At 37.1% G+C, this 26,536-nt stretch overlaps 1 protein-coding gene across 7 annotated transcripts in view; it reads left to right on the top strand.

Moving 5' to 3' along the window:
* Positions 1-26,536, top strand: part of UBE2D3 (ubiquitin conjugating enzyme E2 D3) — a 32,652-nt gene that overhangs the window by 1,576 nt on the left and 4,540 nt on the right. For 6 of the 7 annotated variants that reach the window (XM_007999423.3, XM_037990369.2, XM_073017525.1 and 3 more), the window contains exons 3-6: positions 17,185-17,248; positions 17,334-17,365; positions 24,384-24,461; positions 25,476-25,581. In XM_007999423.3, the coding sequence (XP_007997614.1) occupies positions 17,185-17,248; positions 17,334-17,365; positions 24,384-24,461; positions 25,476-25,581 (280 nt within the window). Of the gene's footprint in view, positions 1-3,715; positions 3,738-17,184; positions 17,249-17,333; positions 17,366-24,383; positions 24,462-25,475; positions 25,582-26,536 lie in introns of those variants that run through there. The other variant, XM_073017526.1, reaches the window with a different exon arrangement.

Raw genomic sequence — 26,536 nt, 5'->3', positions numbered from 1 at the left:
CGCGGGGACAAGGGAATTGGGGTGGTAGTAGAAAAGGAAGGCTCGGGCCAAGAGGAAAGCGTGGGGGTGGAAAAGCAGCATAATTCTGAAAATACTACTTGGATCACTTCTTCCATTGGGGGGATGGAGAACGCGGATATACTTCTTGAAGAAATGAAGTTTAAAGTTAGGGAACGGAGAACACTTGCGGCAAGTGAGATGTTATGAGTGTGCTTCAGTGGAATCGGTTCAAATTAGGGGTGGAGGAGAGTGACTGAAGGCGCCTTTATTATTTTATTTTTTTTGCTGCTTAAGAGTTCTTTTGGGGGTCCGAATTGCGGAGAGACGCTCCAGCAGATGTCATGGCGCTTCCTATTCTTGGTGCTTGAAAACTTACTTTAGTTTTGGGATCAAGGTTATCTAGGTCTTTTAGCGGGGAGAAAGAAAACTTGGAGGAGAAAAAAAAATCTGGGGAGTCCCGAACTTGACTGAGGGTCGGGTAGAAGTCTCGCATATTGAAGGACAGCGAGTGAGTCTAGTAGAAACTCTTCGTCGACTCTGGACAGGTTACACCTAATAAGTGGGTTTGGGAGGAGATGGAATGACACAGTGTTGCCACTTCCTGTATTTTGTAGTTGCGGCTTTTCACCCGAAGCTATTTATCCGAGGGACACCGGGAACTGATGTAAAAGGCCTTCTGGAAGCTCCCTTTTCCTTTTGGCTGGGGAGTGGGGGTGGATAAGGGGTGCGATGGCACTAAGGGAAAGCTAGATGTACCTATTTTTGCCTCATTGTATTTAATAACACTGCTGGGGAAGATTCTTTCGTTACTTGAGTGGTTTGATAGTATATTATCGATTTAAGTTGGAAAAAAACTAGGGTTTTTCATAGCTCTGGGAGTGAGCGGAACCTCCACCTCCGGTGGTTTAGTCTCATTTTCTTGCTCTAACTTCTATCCCGCATTTTAAGATGGCGGCTGCTTTAACTGGTTCAGGCTCTTTCCGGCGTCTCCTTTCGTAATAATGTGAAATAATATGCTTTATTAAATGTTAACTTTTGTATAGGGTTGTGCACTGCTCTAAGACCCTCTGCTCAAAACTTACCTAAATTCGAACTCTTAGATTGTATTTCCCTTTTTTGTGACTTGTGTTTGTGTCGTGTGTTTGGTTGTTGCACAATCGAGGAGGGTGGAGTATTTACAGCTAACTTGAAAAAAATGTCATGGAATAAATTCAGCCTTACTAGAAAAATGGGGGGGGGGCAGTGAGTGTTAGAAACTTTGGTTTTAATAGATTACTTTTTTAAGAAGAGTTCTGAGAGGAATGGCAAGAACTTGCCTTTACTAAAATAGACCTGATACTACTACATTTGCATTTATTTAATTATGACTGAAGTTTATTTGGCAAGTTTGGTGTTTCATGAAAGAGGAAGGTTTAAATCTTCACTCTTAATATATATTGATATGAAATCTTGAATTTTGTTTTAGGCCTTCATTACATCGTCATTTTGGGTTATGCGAAGTATAAATTTAAATCTTTGTATTTGCGAAATGAAAGAAAAGAGGAAGAAAAGCTTTTTAGGAGTTAAGGATTAAAGTAAAATATATTATTTTGAAATAATATCCTTTTCCTGTGACCACTTTAAAGGCCAGGAACATATTGGAGAAGCCTAGTTGTATGTTATAGTGTAGTTTACGCAACGAGCATAACATTCAGTACAAATAAAAGTCTATTCTGTTGGAATTAGTTTAGGCCACTAAAATGTGGAGTCGTTCCAGATCCATAGCTTTTTGTGCATGTGGAACAGAACACGTTAAAGGAAGGTCTCACTGATTTTTTTTCTCTTACAGGTCATACCCAGCTGCTGTGACACCAGTTAAATGATTTAAAAGCTTTAGAGAGGCAATGTAACAGTGACTAAGAGTGTTAACATTGGAGCAGAAATGCTCCAGTTAGAATTCTAGCTTTGGGCAAGTTCGTGTGCCATTATAAGAAGGGTATCTGTTGTAGTATGAACAATAAATGGCTGTTTGCCTAATATGTACCAGGCACTGTTTTAGACATTGGGTTGGCAGCAGTGAACAAAACAAATTTTAAGTTAGTAGATTTGTTTTGAGGATTAAATGGGTTAATACGCAGATTTGAACAGGCCCTTGATATATGACACTCATAGTTATTACTGCTATTTTAATATCACAATTTATAATTCTTAACCGTTTTTGTTTAAGTACTTTGATTTCTAGTTTAGTACTCTTAGTTAATACCAGGTTGTCTTCTGGTATTTTAAAAATAATTAGTATTCGAAATAATATTTTGAAGATTTATGTAATATAGACACAACATAAAAACTTGGCAGATAGGAAAAACCAGTGTTTATGTGAACATTATTGATTTAACTTACAGAAACTTTGACATGTGCATATGTGGTTTGGTTTTTCAGCTGTTAATGTTACAATCACATGAGGCAACCTTCAAACATTCCACATCCGAACAATTTTAGTGAGTGTGCTCTGAACTGGAATGCTCTTCGGTTTAGGCACCTGTTCTAGAAATATGGGGTCAAGTAGTCGTTGATGTCAGTATGGTATCCTTGTGTTAGGTACCTATTTCGAGTTTATTCTTGTCTGAAGATTCCACATTTCAAATATTAAGATATATCTGTATTCCTCATTAATATTTTACTGAAATGATTATTGGAATACTTTTAACCTTCAGTCCATTTGATCGAGCCTTTGAATTTATACTTTGCTTCAGTTATGTTCTTGGAGTAAGTTTTTTGACTACTAGACCAATCAACTTTTTTCCTGTATTTATTTGAACGAGCTGTAATATAGTCTTAAATAGGGCTGTTAAACAACAGGAGTTAAAAGTGGCACTCACAAGTTGATTGGTATTGAGGGCCATAGACAATTTTACCACTCCCATAAACAGAGACTACAGTATATGTGTTTTAGGGACATTTGAAGATAAATATAACATGAACCAAGCCTAAAAGAATAGCTCATGTTCTCATTGTATACACCCTGTTAAGTTTTCATAAGGATTTTTATTTCTGCAAGTATGACTTTAATGTCATAAGCAAGCAACTAGCAGGGAAACCATGGGTAAGGGGTTAGAAAACTCTAATTTGATTCTGGTTCCCCTCCTACCACCACTTCCGCTGAGATAATTTCAAGATTATCTCCATCTTGAAATTGAAAAACTAAGGCACAGAGGTTAAGATGATGATCTGGGATCATGTTGTGACAGTTGGGATTAGAACCCAGGCAGCCTGGTCCAGAGTATGTGTTCTTAACCACTATACTTTGATATCATCTTTTAGGGTTTTCGTATAGTATTGCCTATTACTAACAATAGTTAAGACTTAATGCAGTCTCATCTAAACCGTAACTCATTTAATCTTCAAGACAACTATGTGGCATAGATGTGAGAATTTTATAGATGAAGTGACAGGCCCAGAGAAATAGTTGCCTAGTCACACAACTAGTCAGTAACTGAGATTGAAATCAGATAGTGAGGCATCCAGGCTGGACTGCAGTGGCACCATCTCAGCTCACTGTGAGCTCCGCCTCCCGGGTTCACGCCATTCTTCTGCCTCAGACTCCCGAATAGCTTGGACTACAGGCCCCCACCACCACGCCCGGCTAATTTTTTTATATTTTTAGTAGAGACAGGGTTTCACCGTGTTAGCCAGGATGGTCTTGATCTCCTGACCTTGTGATCCGCCTGCCTCGGCCTGCCAAAGTGCTGGGATTACAGGTGTGTGCCACCGCGCCCGGCCCTTCAATTCCTATTTTATAATGTGTGTGGTTTTAGTTTGTTATCTGAAATAAGCTGCTTTGCTCTCCCACTTCTACATCTGAGTAATTGGGATTTAGCTTTACTCTTAGATTATAGCTAATTTGTGAGTTGAGATTTTAGCTAATATGTTTTGAAAGTAGAAGTGGATTTAATTCTTTTGGGGTAGTCTCTTCAAGCACTGAAAACTAACATGTGCCAGTTAACTGCTTAGGAGGTCTTAAGAGTGAACAAAATATACTTATTGTCTCCAACTAGTATATAGGCTGGGTAAACTGTCTTGCATGTGTTTCATATATGATCCTCAAGGCTTGTCTATAGCCAGCTGACTTCCTGTGTAGGATAGTTGAGTCTGAAGGATGATGATAATATGACCTCAGTATTTATTTAGTTTGAAAAAGGGTGCGTGACTGACACGGCATACTTTTCTTTCATCATGCTCATCTGCAGTGTTGATTCTAGTTTTTGTTATTTACACAGATAAAAAGTTGAATGCTCCCTCAATGGGATGAACTACTGTGTCACCAGATTGCTGTGTCCAACTTTGCCCCTGAATTGAGGTGACCCTTTTTATCCAAGACAGGCAATCTTTGAGGATTCTCCACAACATGTTGCTATAATCTTTCTATTAAAAAAGAAACTAGGTTCCTAATACTGAAATAAAAAGTTTCAAATTAATATCTCAAACTTAGGTTAGTTTTTGCATTCTTTTTTTAAATAGTGATTTTATTATATCTGTTAGCGTATGGAAGAGCTGACTGAATATTATATATTGTTGGATTTGACATAAATTACATTTATATTCCAGAACATTTGGAGTTTTAAAAAATTTTTTTGTGGGTATGTAGTTGGTGTATATATTTATGGATTACATGAAATATTTTGATACAGGCATGCAATGCTTAATCATATCAGGTTAAAGCAGGTAAAAAAACCTAGCATTTATCCTTTGTGTTGCAATCCAATTATACTCATTTAGTTATTTTTAAATGTCAAATTGTTTATAGAGTTTTTTTAAAAATACAGTTCCTTGGGGGTCTTAGACTTACTAAATCATTTTCCCTGGAAACACATAATTTTGAAATTTTTCTAGGTGATTCTGAAGCTCCTCTCTGATTAAGAACCACAGATACAGGGGAATAAAGGTCCTAATCTACATTAGACATAGTGTTCTAGTCCCAGGGAATAAATGAGGAAGATTTACCTATGGTAAACCTTACCTATGGTACTCTCTGTGTTCGATGGTGAAAATAAGCATGTAAACACATGAATAGTTTGTCACTTTGTACATTTACCTTTCAAGAATATTAGATCTAGTAGGGGAGGTATTTAAAATAAATTTTCTATATTTTTTATACTAGTATTGTTACAGTGTGGTTTTTCTTTTATTATAATGACTTAATTCTCCTTGCCAAAACCAGTATTTTGAAATTAGTGAAATTAAACTTTTCATTCTTGGAAATGTTGTGGTCTTGAGCTTGCTACCGTAGCAATGTTATTTCATAATTAAAAATGAATGCATTCAGATATCTAACTGTTCAGTTTCCCTTATTAGATAAAGATTTATTCAGAATTGTATCCTCAACCTTGTTATGTAGAGAAGGGAAAAGTTTAGGGAAGTATTTTTATACTTTGTTGAAACATCTGGTTTTTATCTCCTAACTATACTTTCAACATAATCTGTTGTAAAAGAGACTTTCAACTTTTGATAGCTGAATTTGTCGTATTTAAATGTTTCTCAATTGTGAGTCATGATTTCTTGGCTACATTTTTCAGTATGAAATACTACATTAATCGTAACCTTGCTGTAATTTCTTGGCTAATGTATAATTGAATGTTTTCTACCACTGGGCAGCTGTTAATCTTTGTATTTTGTTGTTTGTTTTTAATGTCCATAAAATACCTTATTTGCTTTCATGGAGCAGAGCTTCAAATCTAAATTTGGGTTTCTTTGCCCATTTTTAAATAATACTTACAAAAGAATGGCTTCGAAAAATGTTAAGTGACTTTACCTTCAGTGGTGATCGAAAGAAAATTATAGTAATATTCATTCAATCCATTCTTAGTACTTTGTGTAATGAACACGCATGCTTGTGTCACCTATAATTGCAACTAAACAGGAAGTTAATACCTTGTCAGTGATGTAATGAGATACTGTGCAGTGCCTACCTGTTAATCCTTAAGATAAAAAAGGATTTCTCGGAAGAAATTTCAAATTAAAATGTGTTTTAAAGGGACTATTTGGAGTTCTGTGAAATTGTTCATATCTTTTTGCCAAGCATCCTTCTCTTGAAATAATCATACATTTCTGAAAAGTCTGTTGTTCCCTTCCTTGACATTCGTATCTAAATATTTTATACAGACATTTCATAACATTAAAGTTAATAAAACTTTTTACTTTATAGTAAACCAGATCTTTACATGAACAATTACATTAGTTATTGTCTGCCTGATGGGCAGCTAATTGCACTGCATTTTGACCTCTATTGTTGGTTCTCACCTTTGTATTTTTCTATGTTGGTTGTAGTCTCCTTGAGGAGGATTCTTACAATTTCTTAAGGCACTTACTCCCTTTGCTTCCCACCTCATTTTGTCATCTTGTCCAGTCCCCAAAGTAGTGTTTTGTGTTGCTCAGTATAGGTTTTTGAGGCAAGGACTGTTTTTATAGTGCTGATTCACAGTCATACAAATCTTGTCTTTGAGTCATGTAAATCTTGTCTTTAGTACTGAAAGAAATAGACTCTTAAATAGAATACAATAAATTAACTTTTAGTTGTGGCATAAGCTTTGAGTTTTCTCAAAAGTGCTGAGAGGAAATGTATCTGTACTACTACATTCTGTCCTCTGTATGACCTTTATGTGATGACATGCAGAATAGATGGTAGAGATTGGGATAACAAATGATTTGTGGAACATCGTAGTGATACTTTTACTGTCCTAAAGGTAGAATCCATGAACTCGGCCTTGCCACTATATAGGCTTTTAAATTTTGACAAACCTTGGGGGATGAAACCTAGAATAAGTTATTTATGGTGTTATGCTTTAATAGGGTTGACATTTAAAACTTTGTTTTCATAAATGGTACCTTTTGGTTATGTTGATCTGATGATCAGATACTGGCTGTCATTGAAAGAAAGTTAACTGAATGTTCAGATACTGGGCTCCTGGAACATGGCTGCTCTATATGATTATAAATCATATAAATTATGATTTATAATCATAAATATTTGTGAATAAGTATTTTTAGTATTGTATGCAAATATTTTTAGTATTTCCAATTTATAAGCTCTTTGAAGGGAGGGCTTCCTCCTCCCGCCCCGAGATGGAGTCCTGGTCAGCTGCCCAGGGTAGAGTGCAGTGGCGCAACCTTGGCTCACTGCAACCACCATCTCCCAGGTTCAAGCAGTTCTCCTGTCTCAGCCTCCTAAGTAGCTGGAATTACAGGCACCTACCATCATGCCCGGCTAATTTTTGTATTTTAGTAGAGATGGGGTTTCACCATGTTGACCAGGCTGGTCTTGTACTCCTGACCTCAGGTGATCCGCCTGCCTCAGCTTCCCAAAGTGCTAGGATTACAGATGTGAGCCACCATGCCCGGCAGGGGAGGGAACATTCTTATATTTCTCCTAGCATTCTTTCAGACCTTTAATGTTTTCAGTACCTTGGCCTACTGTTCTTTGTAGCCTGTGGTTGGTCACCACTGCTAGTGCCACTCATCATTGAATGAGGAAGATAGAGAATAGAGAAGCAGAAAGCATAGTTTAGCATCTCCAACAATGATCTATTAAATCCCATATCCCATAGTGACTACAGTAAAGGTCTTCCTCAAAATAAACCATTTGTAGGCTTTGTATTAAAAATCTCATGTAAGGAATGTTTCAGAATAAAAAAAAAATAGTGGCCAAACCCATTGCTGCTTAAATCATGTACTTCAGGTGAGAACACTCACGAGTGGCTTAAGCTGTAACCTGTTGGTTGCCTTTTAGAGAGATTTTTTGGGTGAAAAGATCCTCTGAATCCTGCCCTGTTTTCCACCATGGTGCCCACCAAGTCTTCAGAAAATAGGCAGACAGTTCAGTTGTGTAGAGTCTGTTGCTATCTCACATTTCTTTGTAGTGTTTTAACCTGATGAGGTGAACTAGACCATGTGAGAGCTTTGAGAGGATCTCGCTTACCTAGCTTAGAAGGCAGAGGGGTCTCCTTGACTTCTTTTCCTACAGGTTTTTTACAGCTTTTAAATACAAGTATTCTTTTCAGTGAGAAGGTCTGGATTCTCACACTAGCCAAGTGTGCAGAAAGTTTGAGGAGAAGCAGCTCAGAGGAAGATGATACTAAAAGGAGAAAGTTTCCTGAAAGAGCACTCCGTGGGAAAGAAATGTCCAAACTTTTGTTCTTTTTATTACTAGTACAGTTTCTTAGTGTTTTACCTTGATTGTATGTACTTGATCCATCTTAGTGTCCCTTCAACATGAGTGGAGCCTTGAGCAATTCCTAAAGTACGTCAGTGTCCACAGCCAAACATTCGCCTGTTTCAGTGGTCTTAAGAGTTGAGAAATGCTGTTCCCCTTAGGTGAGGGGTAGTCAGCACAGTATAAAAAAATTTTCCAGGTGCCTTGTGAGAGCTGTTCTTTCTGGTTCTTGGCACCGTTCCGTTCCTCTTCCTCTAGACTACTAGGAAGCAATAAACTGAAAATTTCAATTGTGTCATTTTTTACATTGTTTTTGTCCTGGAAGCCTGTGAAACTTTAGGATCTAAAATCATTTTTTTAGATGACTATCATAGACAAAATTACTTCTAAAAACGCTGAGTATGTGCGTCATTGGAAATTGATTTCCAGTCCAGTAAATAGTCTTGCCATGGGATAGAATCATTTTCTCAGGCCATGTAACTTGAAAAATAGTACTGGATTCACACTGCTTATAATGAGATAAAGACTAACAGTGGATAGTTATGGGGAAACAAATCCTAAGGAAAACGTGAGTTTTCCATATCATGTTCATTCTGGAGCATTGAGTGATAGTTGGGTGCAGTTGAGATTTTTTTTCCCTCAATTTGCCAAACGTTAGATTATCTTTGCAAGGACACCCTATTGAGAAAGGAACCTTTTTGAAACTTACCCCAGTCCTAATTTTTAAGTTGTTACTAGGTACACTTAGTTCACCTATCCTAAAGCTGAACATGTTCTGTGCTTGAATGTAATCATTTCTTTTCCCCTTCTTAAGGGACTCGAATGTAAAACAGAGATGAGCCCTATTTCTGTAAAGTGGTTATAAGAGTACAGTTAAACACTTGTGGTGTACGACTGCTGGTATATTTAAAAATCAAAACTCATTTGTCTTCTGTTTCTAAACCGTTAATGACTTCCCATTGCCTTTGGAATAGTCTGACTAAATTCAAGGGCTCTTTTAAAAGATCAAGCCATAACCTGCCTTTCTAGCTAGATCTACCACTCTCCTATTGTATTCTGTGTGGTATACCAAACTCTGCAGTATTTGTTCTGGCAAATTTTTATACCATGTGTTCTTTGACACTCCTGACTTTGAGTTTCTCTACTTATAATGCTTCTCTTCTTTTTCTTAGTAAATGCCTGCTTATTTTTCCATCAAGACCCAGCTCAAATGTCACTCTTCTAAACACAGGAAAAGTTAGTGGTTGGTTTTTCAGGATTCACAGAGCATTTGAATCTCTTTATTTTAAACATGTAGGTTGTTGAAGTATGATTTTTGTTTTGTCTTGCAGCTGCAAGACTTTCTGTTAGCTGAGTCTGAGGAGGCATTTCTGTCTTAATTATCTTGGTGTTTTTATATCTAACATGAATGGCACCAAAAAGGCAGTGTTCGTATGAATGAATGAATGTTTTGATGGTGAAATGAACATTACGTTTTCATTTTAGAAATGGATTTAAATTAACCTCCAGTGTTAAAGTTAACCTTGTTACTCTTAATTCAATTTTGGGACTTAGCTTCATTTAGATTTCTTACAGGTCTTTCAGCAAAGCTCAAAAACTAAATTGTGTTTTAAGTGAGATAAAATCTACATATTTGGTATTCAGAATTGGTCTCTCCCCACTGCTGTATATATTTTTTAACTCCTTAATATAATCCAGATTAAATAAGGGATTTATTAGAAGGAAACTGGGATGGATAGTTAACAGTGAATGGAATTAGGTGTAGGAACCAGAGCAAGCTACAGCCTCAGGAACCGAAATTGCACATCTGTATGGAAAGTCAGCTCTTTGTTATTGCTGCTGTTGAATATGGTCCCTTTAGCTTTTGATTCACCATGTAAGTCCATGACACGTGCCTGTCAACAGCTATGGATCACATTCTTATAGCTCTTGATTATGGAAGGAAGAATGTCCCTTTGATTTGGAAAATCTTGAGTTGGGATGGACAGTGGACTAATAGTTGGGTCCCAACTGAGGAAACAAAATTCTGTGGTTAGTCATGTCCAAATAATTGGTTAATGATGGCTGACCCAGTCACATGATTTGGAGTAAGGGAAAAGGAATTCATGAGTAAGATCGTTTATTGAGTAGACAAAATGTCTGCTAGCTACAAAGAGCATCTGCTATGACTTACTCTTTTCTCACATTTTTTCCCTAAGATACTGTCTTGCTCATTCTGTGGGCACATAATGTTACAAAAATTATTTGATAGCTCAAAGGTAAGTGCTTATACATGGTTTTGTTACTATTGGGTACTAAGTAGTACTTTAGTACTTTTAGATACTGTTTACAGAGCAAGAAAGAAAATGATGAAATAAGAACAGCATTTTTATCTTTAAAAAAGATCTTTGTTTTGATTGTTAAAATACTTAGGTCATTTTTCTGTATTGAATTTAAAGTAGGTAAGCTTACTGGCCTGATTTTATATCTTTGATTATTACTAAAGAGATGTCTTGATGATGGAGTACTTGGAAAATAGGGCATTTAGAAGTAATACAAGAGTAACAAGAACCTGAAATTATGGGAGTGAAGAGCGGAAACCCAGTGTTAGCTAGCTGAAATTACACCTTCACTCTAAAAGGATAATGCTGTTAGCATTTAAAGGCTTAGCGATGGATAAATATCAGTGTGCTGAAAACTCATTCTCTAAGAAATACTTTCTTACTTTCTTTGTAATTCAAATGTATAACATTCAAGTAGTACAGTGTTTATATTCTAGGTCAACTTTATAGTTTTCTGACCTTTAGTTTTATTTATAATGAAGTATTCCAGCATTATTGGGTATTTTGTTTAGAGCGACCATGATAACATTGATTTTTATTTTAAAATTAAAATACTTTATCTTAATATTTATGCTAGCTAGGCACGGTGGCTCACACCTGTAATCCCAGCACTTTGGGAGGCCAAGGTGATCACCTGAGGTCAGGAGTTGGAGACCAGCGTGGCCAGCATGGTGAAACCCCATCTCTACTAAAAATACAAAAAATTAGCCGGGTGTGGTGGTATGCACCTCTAGTCCAGTTATGCGGGAGGCTGAGGCAGGAGAATCCCTTGAACCCAGGAGGCAGAGGTTGCAGTGAGCCAAGATCGCGCCATTGTACTCCATCTTGGTTGACAGGAGTGAAACTCAACAACAACAAAAAAAATTACGCTAAACGTATTAAATGCAAAATCTAGTATGTTTACTGCGGTAATTATGAGTAAATGTAAAACTTGGATTGTGTTGTCAGTTTCTTAAACTCTTATTTCAGTGTTAGGTATATTCAGATGCTTACAAAGACATTGAGACAACTGAGCATCAGGATTTATCACATAGGTCAAAAATTTAAGTAAACAAGGGGTTATATTTTGTGGCCCATGTATGGAGCAGTTTTGCTTTTGTTCGATAACAGATGAATTAAGAGCCTTGCCCAGGGATCTTGGTTCAGGATGGCTGGTGTACACATGGTCTGCTTGTTAAGTACCTAGTACATTATGTGCCAGATAGTGATTCCTATTTCAGAGATGAGAAGAGAACCCAGAGAAAAAGTAGGCCTGAGTAAGATTAAAAGTAAGACTGCAGGCCTGGTGCGGTGGCTCGTGCCTGTACTTCCAGCACTTTGGGAGTCTGAGGCAGGCAGATCACTTGAGGTCAGGATTTCAAGATCAGCCTGGCCATATCTGCGAAATCCCATCTCTGGTAAAACTACAAAAAAAAAAAAAAAAAAAAAAAAAAAAAAAGCCAGGTGTGGTGCCTTGTGCCTGTAATCCCAGCTACTCAGGAGGCTGAGGCAGTAGAATCACTTGAACCCAGGAAGCGGAGGTTGCAGTGAACCGAGATCACGCCACTGCACTCCAGCCTGGATGACAGAGTGAAACCCCATCTCAAAAAAAAAAGCATCTTTGAAATACTGATTTGGTTCAGTTAATGTTTTCTGTTAAAAATTTTTTGAAGGTCAAAAGCCACGTAGGGTTTTTTTTTATTATTTTTTTATTTTTTACAGATTGTTGCACTACGATACAAATTTTTGTAATTCCCACTGATCAGAATCAATGTATTTGGAATGAATTTTCTTCCTTTCCTGAATATGTGGAAGATGTGAGGGTATATCTATATAGGCAAGCATATAAAGGGTGTGTGATATACCCTTATCTTAAAATTGTGAATCTTGGGATCTCTGGCAACCTTGTAAGCAGTTGTGATGAGTTTCAAAAGTGAATTGGCACAGTATATCAGGACAGTTCTCCTTGTCTACTCTATTTTGGTTGTTTTTTGTGACAAGTTGTTTTTTGTGCCATGTTGTTTATTGTGACAAGGCCTTTCTTCACACTCATTATTTCTTTTAACTTTTCAGGTTACTGGCCAAGATTCCCTTTCTTAGCATTAAATTAGTCCAGTGTTCACTCCTAGGACCTTCTGTTATTGGAGTGCTCTCACCAAGTTTAATGGCCATAAACATCATCTGTTTATTAATGATAATTTGTGTTTGTTCTCAGCCTGTTCTTAACTTGTATATATACTTTTCTAATTGAGTCTTTACTTACATTATCTTACTTTACTTGCTTTATCTCTACATCTGCCCACAGACTTCACCTGTAAGTTGACCATTTTACTTACTGCCTACCTCATGCTTTGCTCAGGCCAAAAATCTTAGCATTACCTCTTCTTCCTACATGGAATCAATCAGCAAAATTCAGTGTTGCATTTTACAGTTAAAAAAAAATGTGCATTTATTGTTCAACAAATTGCTGTACGTAGTGATGCGTACCTGCAACTCCAGCTACTTAAGAGGCTGAGGCAGGAGGATCCCTTGAGCCCAGGAGTTCTGGGCTGTAGTGCCTTATGATTGTGATTGCGCCTGGGAATAGCCACTGTATTCCAGCCTGGGCAACATAGATTCCTATCTCTTTTTTAAAGGGGGAGAGGATTGGTGGACTTACTAAACAGTTTTAATCAAAACTTAATTTTTAAAAAAGACACATTAGAGCAGTTAAAACTTTGTGTTGATCATCTTAACATTTTTAAAGGTAGTATAATTATTCTTAGTCCATACTTGTGTACTCTAGTTTCCTAGCCCTGTCTCTCAATGCTGTTTTGCTGATATCTCTAATAGTCTTATTTTAATCTTGTCAAAAGTAGCACTTTTGAGGTTAATAAGGTTTAAATTAATAACCCCCATTGACTCTAGTCTACAATACTATAATTTTTTAAATGGCAAAATACCCTATGGGAACTAAGGTGTCTTAAAAGCTTAGAGCAAATCCTGTTAAATGGGACTAAGTCTCAATTCTTTTTTAACAAGACAAAAACATTTTATGTAGTGTCTTTTCTTTTTCAGTGTTTCTCAAAATTTCAATTTTATTCCATTCTGGTACAGAATACAAACTTACCCAATAAAAATAGCTCCATTGAAAGAGCTTTCCCACAAATTGAAATATTTAAAGCACAGATACAGGCTTGTGTGCTGTTGGAGCATACATTGATTGATTTGTTCAGTTCCTCAGTTTTGTAGGGAAAGATGTCAGCATTATCTGATTTTCAAGCTATGTATTCAGTGATTCTAATTTTCTAAAAGCCTCGAAAGCTGAGCTGTTTTTTGTTCTGACCCCTCAGTTTGTTGAGAGCCTAGTTTAAAGGTTTCCAATAGATTTAACAAAATGAACAAAATTTAGAGGACTCATTTATTTCCCCCAAGCAAGTCAGTGCCACAGTGGGACCCTAACATAAATTTTTCAAAGTGTTTAAATTCCATGTAGTGAATGAAAGTAAATCATCTGAAACTGGTATAAAATAGGCATTAAACATTGTCCAAGCTAGAGTGCAGTGGCTGTCCACCAGCATGATCATTTAACACACACAAGCCTGAAACACCTGGGCTTAATCCTGCCTCAGCCTTCTGAGTAGCTGGGACTACAGGCACATGCCACTATGCCTTGTTAAATTAAGGTGTTTAGCTCTTCTTCCCATTCCCTGCACCCTTCTGAGAGAGCTTATACTGAAAACTCTGCATTTTGTGTCCTTGACTTTGCACAGGGAGGCAAAAGATCACAGTTGAGGAAAGAAAGTGCGTGTACCCACTTTGGAAATCTGTTTCCATTTTTAAATTCCTGCAGTTATGGATGCCTTGATATTGTGGTAGACAGTTGATAGTGGCCAGATTGTTCTGTATTGTAATTTTTTTTTCTTTTTTTTTTTTTTTTTTTTTTTTTTTTTGAGACGGAGTCTTGCTCTGTCGCCCGGGCTGGAGTGCAGTGACCGGATCTCGGCTCACTGCAAGCTCCGCCTCCCGGGTTCACGCCATTCTCCTGCCTCAGCCTCCCGAGTAGCTGGGACTACAGGCGCCCGCCACCTCCCCCGGCTAGTTTTTTGTATTTTTTAGTAGAGACGGGGTTTCACCGTGTTAGCCAGGATGGTCTCGATCTCCTGACCTCGTGATCCACCCGTCTCGGCCTCCCAAAGTGCTGGGATTACAGGCTTGAGCCACCACGCCCGGCCTTTTTTTTCTTTTTATGGAGAACGGGGTCTCCCTATGTTATACCCAAGCTGGTCTCGAACTCCTGCGCTCAAGCTATCCTCTCACGTCTGCTTCTCTATCATATCTTTTTTATTTAGGCATCTTTTCTTCTGCTTTCTAGTACTTGGGTCTTTTGTTTATGAGTACATTCAGCTTTTCTGGGGTTTTTTTTGTTGTTGTTTTTGAGACAAAGTCTCACTCTTTCCCCCAGGCTGGAGTAGTGCAGTGGTGCGATGTGCAGCCTCTACCTCCCAGATTCAAGTGATTCTCCTGCGTCAGCCTCCCGAGTAGCTGGGATTACTGGCGTGCGCCCCTATGCCTGGCTAAGTTTTGTGGTGTTAGTAGAGATGGGATTTTACAATGTTAGCCACACTGGTCTTGAACCCCTGACCTTAGGTGATCCGCCCTCCTCAGCCTCCCAAAGTGCACTGCGCCCAGCCTTGCTTTTTTGGTCTTGTATTTTGTTTCTGGGACAGGGTTTTGTGTTTTTGTCTCAGACAGCTCTGTTGCCTAGACTGGAGTGCAGTGACATGATCACAGCTCACTGCAGCTTTGATCTCTTGGGCTCAAGTGATCCTCCCACCTCAGTCTTCTGAGTAGCTAGGACCCCAGACATGCATCACCATGCTTAGCTAACGTTTTTGAAGAGAGGGGGGTCTCTCTTTGTTGTTCTCTCTTTGTTGTGTCAAATTCCTGGGCTCAAGCGATCCCTGTCTTTGCCTCCCAAGGTATTAGGATTACAGGCATGAGGCATGTACCTAGTGGTTTTCTGCTGTTCAGATGGAATCCTAAACCTTACCCTTCATTGTTATTTCCATGTTTATATGAGAAAGATATAGTAGTCCCTAGACTTAAGGGGTAGCCCTTACTGACTTATGCCATAGACTAAAGAGAAACTGTTAGTTTGAAAATGTTGAAGGCAGTAGTGTATTAACATTGGTTCTATTTATTGTCTTTTTTTGACTTTTGATTATTAGACATTGGCTATATCATTGGTAAGATGGAGCTGTACCATCTTAAAAATATTCTAATAAACTATATTTTCATAGTAGATAATTCATATTGTTATGCACAAGTCATGGAATGGTGAACTACACTTGTTGGAAATAAATCGTTCATGTGGAATTGTGCAGACTGTATGTTAAGAGCAAACATCTTTCTACTTACAGAAGTATGCTCTCAGGGTCAGAATTTCTATCACGAGGTCAGGAGATTGAGACCATCCTGGCTAAGACGGTGAAATAAAAAATTAGCTGAGTGTGGTGGCGGGTGCCTGTAGTCCCAGCTACTTGGAAAACTGAGGCAGGAGAATGGCATGAACTTGGGAGGCGGAGCTTGCAGTGAGCCGAGATGGCGCCACTGCACTCCAGCCTGGGTGAGAGCAAGACTCCATCTGAAAAAAAAAAAAAAGAATTTCAATAGTTAAAAATTGATGTTGAGCGGGGCGTGGTGGCTCATCCCTGTAATCCCAGCACTTTGGGAGGCCGAGGCGGGCGGATCACGAGGTCAGGAGATCGAGACCATCCTGGCTAACATGGTGAAACCCCGTCTCTACTAAAACTACAAAAAAAATTAGCCAGGCGTGGTGGCGGGCGCCTGTAGTCCTAGCTACTCCAGAGGCTGAGGCAGGAGAATGGCGTGAACCCAGGAGGCAGAGCTTGCAGTGAGCTGAGATTGTGCCACTGCACTTGAGCCTGAGTGACAGAGCGAGACTCCCTCTCAAAAAAAAATAAAAGGATGTTGAGTTAAAAAAAAAAAAAAAAAGAGTTGAGAGAATAAGGAGATTAGAAAACAAAAAGGGTACTTAGCCCCATGAGAGTGTTTTTGGTTTTCACGTGGAAAATAGAGTTAGTGGATTGGGGAGGAAGGATGGTTCAGGAAGAACAAAGAATTTTTTTTTTTTTTTTAATTATACTTTAAGTTCTAGGGTACATGTGCACAATGTGAAGGTTTGTTACATGTATATACATGTGCCATGTTGGTGTGCTGCACCCATTAACTCATCATTTACTTTAGGTATATCTCCTAATGCTATCCCTCCCCCTTCCTGTGTCCAAGTGTTCTCATTAGAACAAAGAATTTAAGACAGTTGAGGGCCTCTGAAAGTGGTCTTGGAAGTTCGACAAATAACATGAATGTTGAGCTCTCCCTGGTCTAAGCTCTTAAACTGTGATAATACCTAATTATAGCTATTTTGGTTTGTAAGAGGTCGGCTTTTGTTTATGCAAATAAAAAATTTCATATCAATGTGTGTGCATACATATTTTTATGAACTCTAGCTTTAAAGATGATTGTCTCAGCATATGTTCAGGCATGTTTTCTCTCTCCTAATGAACTATATTATTTGTGTGAATTGTGATGGAGTGTGCCTTTAAAAATAGGGTGAAAGTGGGTGAAAGCAATGGACTCGCTTATGTTTTCTTAAATTAAGCTTGTGTGACTCACCCATTTTCTGTCTTGGTATAGGAACTTAGTGATTTGGCCCGTGACCCTCCAGCACAATGTTCTGCAGGTCCGGTTGGGGATGATAGTAAGTAACTTTCAAGTTGATTTTTATGCCTAATTTTTTTAAGCTTGTGCATTTTTAGATAATCAGATTTTTTTTCTTTTTCTAGTGTTTCATTGGCAAGCCACAATTATGGGACCTGTAAGTATTAATAATTTATAAATTTAGTTTTAAGTGAAAATCCAGCATTGATTTGGTTGTAATTTTTAACTTGGTCTGTAGGTTTATCATGTAGTTAATTCTATTTTGGATATTCCATAGTTGTACTGCATTTGAAAGAAACAACATAATGAGTTAGTCATTGGTTACGTGTACTTTGTGTCTATCCCTGTGTTCACATTCTAGAGTATAGCCATCTCTATGACCTACCAAACATCTCTATATCTCAGTTCAGTTTTTCTTCATAGCACTGTGTAAAGTATTGTCGTGGAACTTCCTGTTATTTATAGAGACAAAGTTACTGGCTCTGATCCTGCCATGAGTTGTGTTACTCAGAGAGTCTAGTACTGTAGCTGCCAATAATGTAGCTTAATTGTATTTTGATATTTGATTCTTTATAGAATTTCACTTTATGCAAAATTTGAATATATTTAGGCAGAAAGTGATATTTTGAATATAGCAAAATTCCTTTCTATCCTGGGTAGATAAGCAACTATATGCTGGATAATTGAATATTCAGAATTATGGATACCATCTAAGAATTTCAGAGAATTAGAGCGCACTAAAACATCCTGGGGTAAGACTGTATCTTACACAAATACTTAACTTTTTTTTTTTTTTTTTTTTTAACTTGGTAAGGAGCTTAAAGATTTGTTTTCTAAGTTACTTGTGTATCTTACTGAAAATTTTCTTCCCTTTTTGGTGGTTTTATAAGTAACATAAAGAGCAATAATGTACTAGATGAGACAGTGGTCAGTAATATTTATAATTCTAAAGGAATAAATGCTCTTAGAGTTAGTAGATGGGTTGAATCAACATTATTTAGTAATTCTAACTTTAGTCATTTTTCTGTCTCAAATGTGAGTACATACTGTGTGCCAGGTAATAAGGATACAAATGAACATAACAGACATCCCTGTCAATCTTATAGGGAACTTACACTCTACTAGAGGAGACAGATACCTAAACAAGTGCCGAAGTGTGATAAGATGGAAAATAAGTGACTGGTGAATGAAGTGCTGAGTAGGAGAAATTAATGGGAAATCATAGGGAGGATTAATTTAGAGTAATTGAAATGTTAGTGCCCTAAAGGGAGAGAAACTAAAAGTAAGACATGGCAGGGGTACAAATACTAAGTTTAATACTTAAATGTCCTGGATCGTTTTAATAAACTACAAAGCTGGGATTGTATGTTTCGTTATTACAGGACGACTTTTACTGTTATAAATGTTATTTTGTTTTAAAAGTACTTTAATTTGGTAGCAAAATTGTGTAATTTTAATACGCGCAGTTAAATGTCGACTTGCCCAGTTTGGCCCACGCAGTGTTTTTGAAAGTTGGCAGTCTTCAAATAAAAGCCTTCTGAGTAGGCCCACATTCCATAAGCAGTAATGACTTGGGATGGAATGACAGCTGCCTCCCTTTTTTAGATGGGATATGTGTTTACCACAATGCCTACTAGGTCAATTCCATGTTATCTACCTAGTGTTTTGTATAACAGTTGCTTTTGCAACCTCTAGAATTTTCCCATTTTGGATTACCAATTTTCAAAGAATTCAATAAAATGCCTTAAAATAAAGCTTATCTTTGATTCAGGGAGTAGTTGATAGTTTGATTGTAAAAACTGTCAATACTAAGAAAGCACAGAAGCGTTGGTAATTAAGACTTGTAATTGGATGGTGTGCAGAAGGAAAACCAACTCCTTAAAACTAGTTGGTTTTTCTACTTGACAGTTTAGACTTTGTTGTTTTGAACAACACACTAGTTTTTCCCAAAAGGCAAGGAGCATACCTATAGACAATCAAAAGGAAACAAAAAATGAGTGTATGGTAGTAATTTTTTTAGAGAATGATGTTGCTTATTCTGACAGATTTTTTTTAGCAGTTTAATTTGCTTTTATTTTCAGAAAACATTTACCTTTTTTCATTTTTTAAATATATCAGATGATGGCTGTTCCTTGCTGAATTCTTTTAATATAATGACTAGCAGCTTTCTGCTTTTACAAACAGAAGCATGTGATTTTCAGAACTGTTTAAATATTAACGTGATCAACCGCAACTACTGGGTTTTACTTTGGTAGCAGTACTCGCTGAAATACTAACCTAAAAAGGTTAGTTCTCACTGTTGGCTGGGTAATTTCAAGACGGAGTCAAAGGTTATAAAATTCCACCCAAAGTATGGGTATTGTCTTGTACATAAGTAAGCACATAATTTAGATGCCAGCTTTAAATAGTTAACTATATGCTTACTGTGGAGTGTACCAATGAAACAACTCATGTTGTTCTTTTGGCTTCTGAATCCTTCTTTGTGACAAAGCATCACTGTATAAGATAAATAGTAGCTTATTTTGTGAGTGTGGTTACTCTGTCTAGCAAGCAGTTGAGACCCAAAGCAACCCGTAAATTACAGATTTAGTGGGAGAACTAGATAGACAGTTAACAATGTCACTTTTGCTTTGGACTACTACTTAGGTCTCTTAAAGTGGTGCCAGTGCCACAGAACTGAAGATTCCTGACTTTCTAGTGAATATACCATCTAATTTTAAGTTTCAATAGAGTAACTTTGGTTTTAGTGAATTGTTGGGAAATCCTTTAGATCTTTTAGTTATGTAGCAAAATTGCTTGGTTTTAATAATCAAATGTATTGGCTTATTCTTTCTGAAGGTAAACTACTTCGGAAGCACAACTATTGACTAAAAACTAAACCTTTGAAAGAAATGACAGCATTGCTAGTTTTTTGTGTGTGTGGTTTTTTTGGGGTGGGAGCCGGGGGTACTGTGTTACGGTTAGTTTCCAACAAGAATTGATGCAATTAGACATTACTATGTTATGGTTAGTTTCCAACAAGAATTGATGCAGTTAGAAGACATTGACTTCCTTACCTATTGCCTCTGATATTTACTTGCTTAATTTTTTTTTTATTGGAAATGGAATTGGCAGAAAAAGATAGATTTAGAGAATAATAACTTCCACCTAATCTATGACAGAGATGTAGAAGAGAGTACCTGTGAAAAATGTGAAAGTAGCTGAAAAATGTAACCTTTGGCAGCCTGAGCATAATCAACCAGAAAAACTATCTGAATTAAAATAATTGGCCTATAGGTACTATTTTATTTGATCCATAAGGGGTATTTTTTCAACTTTCATTTCAAGTGTATTATGTCATTTCCTGCATAGGTTACTGATACCTGAAGACTTTTTCCATCTTTACCTTACTCATTCAGGAGCTTTGTAGTCTAATAAAAGAGAAATATAAGTAAATGTTAGATATATGGGTGGGTAATGGTAACTATGTGCTTAAAGAGGTATAAAAGAAGAGTAGGGAGCAGATAAGACAAAGGAAGGGCTATATTATAAGGAAGAATATTCCAAGTAGGGGAGAGGAAAAGATGTGTTATCCATGTAATATTTTATGTGCAGTAGAGAGCATGTTCTATAGAAGAAACAAGATGAAACTAGATTGATGGGCACCCAGATCATAAAGCACCGTATGCACTTAGGAGTTGGAGTTATATCTTAAAAACTATGGTAGATTTCAAGCAGGGGAGAAACATTTTTAAAAGACCACTTTATCATTAGGATGGAGGGATAATCATTAGTAAGCTCTTGCCATAATCTAGGCTGAAGATGACATCGTGAACTAAGATAGTAGTGACAGTGGCATAAAGGAGAGGCAAGGTCAAGAAATTTTAAAGATCTTATTTGATAACTATCTTGACTCTGATGAGATGAGAGAGGAAGAAGTCGATGATGAAATCCTGGTTTGTGGCTTTCAGTTATGGCTTGCTATTAATAAACAGGAAAAAAGGAATTGAGGAGACAAGGAGTTTGTTTTGGACACATGAGATGAGATACCCAAGTAGAAATACCAGTAGGCATTTGAATATATGCCCTGGAGTGGATAACTGCACCAGAGATGTATTTTGCAACTCAAATTGTTATGGGTCGGCAGTTAAGAGTGGAAAATCAACCTATAAGAATACCAACATTTTTAGCTGGGTGTAGTGGTGCATGCCTGTAATCCCAGCTTCTTTGGAGGCTGAGGCCCGAGAATTTACTTGAACCTGGGAGGTGGAGGTTGCAGTGAACCAAGATCACGCCACTTGCACTCCAGCCTGGGCGACAGCACCACTTTAGAAAAAAAAAGAAAAAAAGAATACCAACATTTTATTGCCACGGAAGAGCTGAGGCACTGTAAGGAAGCAACTTTGCCCTGATGAGAGCAAAACAGGTAGAAGGTTTCTGAAGAAATCTAATATAAATTCCGGACTTGTAAGATTTTAGTCGATTTGCTGATCACAGTGTTCCTTATTCTTCGGGGTTTTGTTTCTTTTGGTGTAGTTTGCTGCTGATCCATAATAGAATTTAAATATCGTAGGGTCTCAGTTTTTTATATGGCCTAGTTTCATTATCTCTGAACCTTGTAGTTCTTCCTCTTTGGTATGGCAGAACTTTAGTGTTAAATTGTAACATTGAAATATTTTGCCTTCTTTATAAAATTCTTTCTCTGAACAAACAAAATGAAATTTGGCTTTGCCTAAATCCCATCAGCAGATTGCCTTTATTTCAGAAGCATCGTAGACAGCATTTGATTTTATGAAAATTGAAATGAAAGCTTACAAAGAACTTCTGGAATTGGATTATTAAAACTTCAGTGTTTGGGGCCAGGGGTGGTGGCTCACAACTGTAATCCCAAAACTTTGGGAGGCCAAGGTGGGTGGATCAGTGGAGCTCAGCAGTTTGAGACCATCCTCTCAACTAAAAAGACAAAAAAAAAACTCCATCTCTACTAAGAAGACAAAAAAATATTAGCTGACTGTGCTGGCTCACTCCTGTAGTTCCAGCTACTCAGGAGGCTGAGGTGGGAGAATCACCTGATCCCAGGAGGCAGAGGATTGCAGTGAGCCAAGATTGTGCCACTGCACTCCAGCCTGGGCGACAGAGCAAGACCCTGTCTCAAAAAAAAAAACAAAAACAAAACTTTGAGATTCCCTTAAGTTGTTAATTTTACACAGAAAAAAACTGTCTTGTATAGTATCAGATCAGGTGAAAGTATATGCTGTTTGAAGCATCTATTCAAAGTTAATATAACTGTATTTAACAAAGATACGTTAATCTAATAAACTCAGGTCACATTCTAAGTGACTGGAGTGGTTTTCTAGTTCCATATTTTACAGAAAATATGAAAAGGGGCTGGGCACGGTGGCTGTTACCTGTAATCCCAGCACTTTGGGAGACTGAGGCAGGGAGATCACCTGGGGTCAGGAGTTAGAGTTCAGCCAACATGGTGAAACCGCATCTACTAAAAATAAAAAATTAGCTGGGCATGTTGGTGCACCTGTAATCCAAGCTACTGAGGTGGCTGAGGCAGGAGAGTCTCTTGAACCTGGGAGGCAGAGCTTGCAGTGAGCTGAGGTTGTGCCATTTTACTCAAGCTTGGGCAACACACACACAGCAAGACAATAATCTGTGTCTCGTTTGTCCCCCGTCCCGTTCCCATTCCCCCCCTCTACCCCCACCAAAAAAAGAAGGGAAAACTTGGGAGTTGGAGGAGGACTTAATTTAAATAGAAGCTCTGGCTGGGCATGGTGGCTCATGCCTATAATCTCCACATTTTGGGAGGCCGAGACAGGTGGATCACAAGATCAGGAGGTCACAAGATCAGGAGGCCACAAGACCAGCCTGGTCAACGTGGTGAAACCCAGTCTCTACTAAAAAGACAAAAATTAGCTGGGTGTGGTGATGCATGCCTGTAATCCCAGCTACTAGGGAGACTAAGGTAGGAGAGTTGCTTGAACCCAGGAGGCAGAGGTTTCAGTGAGCCGAGATTGCGCCGCTGCACTTAAACCTGGGTGACAGAGTGAAACTCCGTCTCAGACAAACAAACAACAAAAGCTCTTCCATTTACTAGTTGTGTATTTCTTTGAACCTGATTCTTCATTAATAAATTGAACTTTCTTCTTTGAGCTCCACATGTCCCTTGTTCATATTTCATGATATCTATAATATTTCATTGCAGTTACTTTACATGTCTATCAGAGTTTAAGCTCATAAAGATTAAAAAAAAATGCTCTTTGGATCCCTTACACATATACAGTATATAGCAAGGGGTTAGATTAATTGAATTAATGTTTAATTATTTTACAGAAGTGTAGGAATTAGATGAGCTGTGTTAGTGTCAGGCCTATTTTTTATGTGCTTGACATCCAGAATGGGCATAGTGAAAGGCTCATATAGCTGTATACACAAAGCCTTTCTAATAGAGGGGAATGAGTGTTGGTAAAAACCTAGTTCATGTAAGTTTTAAAACATGTCTTTGGATTGGTTCTTTGCATACTCAGAGGCAGTTAGGCATTCCACATTTTAGCTTTAAATTCCCGAGTAGGTCAGTATCTGGTCATTAAGTGGTCTTCAAAAGAATTGTGTTTGAATCTTGGTTCTATCATTTACCATTTGTCCACTAGACTAAGTTCTTTAAGCCTCATTTTTCTCATGCATAAAATAGGGACAATGTATCTATTTTCTGGTATTGATTAAAAATGAGAAGCTTAGGCTTTTCTCTGTTCTCCTCTTGAAGGTGTGTGTTAGTTACCTGGAATAGCTTACATTTGGTTTGCCAATAGGCAGAATGGACTGTTGTAAAGCCATTTGTACACATCTGACTATTGGAAGAAATAATCTACACTTGTAAAATTTTATTTACATATTATTCTGAAAGGTGATGATGTAGGCTTTATTGCTATGTGTACTTTTTCCTCTGAGAATTGAGATCTAGAATACTTGTGTTTCTTGATAACTTTTTAAAAAATCATTTTGGTGACCTGTGTAAGTTTTAAGTGTTTTTTTTTTCTATTACTATAGACTGAATTTTCATGGAATGTTTATTACAATGTAAATAAGTGATTTTGGTTCATTATTAGAGAAATGCTTGGAAACAAATGTTACAGAATATTTAGCAATAATATTTTAAATTTCAGTTAAGCATACTTTTCTTTTTACAGAATGACAGTCCATATCAAGGCGGTGTATTCTTTTTGACAATTCATTTTCCTACAGACTACCCCTTCAAACCACCTAAGGCAAGTATTTTCCCTCACAATCTGTTAGTATAGATTTATGGTTTATTTCAAAGGAATAGAGCATTCTTGGACGATAGGGTTCTGCCTAGGCTGAATATGTATGTTGAATTGAGGCACTGATGTATAGATGCTGACTCTTAAACTTTGGTTTAAAGAGCTAGACCTCAGTTTGAACTTTGTAAATAGGGATAAGGTTTGCCTTTTCCTTAATGTTGCAAGATTCAGACCATGTGGAAGCTCCCCCCTCATCTGTATTATTGTTACACAGATTCTGATTTTGGGCATTTGTCGTCTTGTAGGCATCAAATGTCCAACTTCAATTTATATTTGCATGTATTGTTACAACATATGCTTATTATGCTTATAGTTTTGTATACATAAGTATAAATTTATGAAAACGTGGAGTTGCTTAGTGCACTGAGTTGATTGGTTTATTAAGTATTAAAAGCATATTATCCTTGACTTTCAGTCATTAACATAAATTCAACCTGTATGAGTAACTAGAGAAGGTAATATACAAAGGTCATAAACATGTCACTATAACAGTCTTTAGTAATGTTACAGGTGCAATTTGTGATGGTTTCCATTTTTGTGATTCAAGTTTCTGTTTTATGTACGGTGTAAATGAAGACTCATGCGTACCTGTGTAACTTAATGAAACTTTAAATGAGATGGTCTACAAATTTTGGTTACATCCAAAAGTTAGGGCTGTTTTAAATGAATGTATTAAATACATTTAAATTGCCCTTTGATTCATGACATGGTAGGGCCAAAGTAACCTTTAGAACTTTACATCACATGAGTAATGAAATTTTTATCCAAAAGTTCAGGTTTCTATTTTAAAGAGAGGAGGCAGGGGGGTTATGGTCAGATTGTAAAAATCAGTTTCTATGATATTTAGAACTTGTATGCTAATGGATGACATTTTTAACATTGTGACTTGATTATTTTAAGTTTTGCTTTAAAAGATGTTTGTTTTTATTTGAATAAAATACTTAAAAGTTTTTGTTTTAGGTTGCATTTACAACAAGAATTTATCATCCAAATATTAACAGTAATGGCAGCATTTGTCTCGATATTCTAAGATCACAGTGGTCGCCTGCTTTAACAATTTCTAAAGGTAAAAATACTTCTAGTGAAATAGTCTTAAATTGTTCTCATTTTCTAATAAAATTTCATTCTTAGATCTACTTATCTGAGTATTTTTATTATGCCAGCTTTTTGGTAAGAGTTGGGGAAGCAATAAAGTTATTTTTATCATTTTTGTTCTTCTAGGTAGTGGTGATTAAAGATACTTTGTAAGAAGTTGTTAAAATTCAAATTGGGGTGGGTAGGCATTATTTGCCTAATGAGTTACCTTCATCTCATCTTATAATAGCAAAATTTGTTTTAATTGACTTCTGTATTTTTCAATCCCAAACCACTTGGACGTCTCACACTAACTTGTTGCCTTTTTACCAAGAATGGTATAATATACCTAAACTTAATAGAGCTTTTGAATCCTGAGGTTTCCACTCTAGGAAAAATCTGATTTTGCTTTCCTGGGTTAATTTTTACACAAATCTTTAGTCATGTGTTATGTAACCATGATAGGTTGTTTCTACCTAATGACAGTCTAAAGTTGTATAATCTTAGATCTGTAGATCAATTCTGGTCTCCTACTTTTAATAGGCATCCGTTATATGTAACAGGCTGTCCAGTCTTTGCATGAATATCCTAGGTGGAGTTGTAATAATTAATAGTATTTCACCATTAATTGTTTTATGATTTTATGAGTTCAGTAAGTACAAAACAGCTTTTTCAAAAGGCAAAGCATTGTATAAAAGTTTCATCTGCTTAAATACTGCACTTGAATCTCATGGAGGGACTACTCTGTAGCAGCAGCATTTCCCAAACTTTATTGAGTAGAATCATTTAAGGGAGAAAAAGAAACAACTTGGGCAGATGCTGCCATAATTCAAGTGTTTTTAAAATTTTAAACCTGTTTTTCACCCTCTTGGATGTTTTCCAATTTCTTTTCAAACCATGTTCCATACCTGAATATCAGCTTCCAAGTTTTTCTACTGCTGGGAATG

Source organism: Chlorocebus sabaeus, chromosome 7 (genome assembly GCF_047675955.1).
Source record: "Chlorocebus sabaeus isolate Y175 chromosome 7, mChlSab1.0.hap1, whole genome shotgun sequence".
NCBI lineage: Eukaryota > Metazoa > Chordata > Mammalia > Primates > Cercopithecidae > Chlorocebus > Chlorocebus sabaeus.
This window is presented reverse-complemented; position numbering and strand designations above follow the sequence as displayed.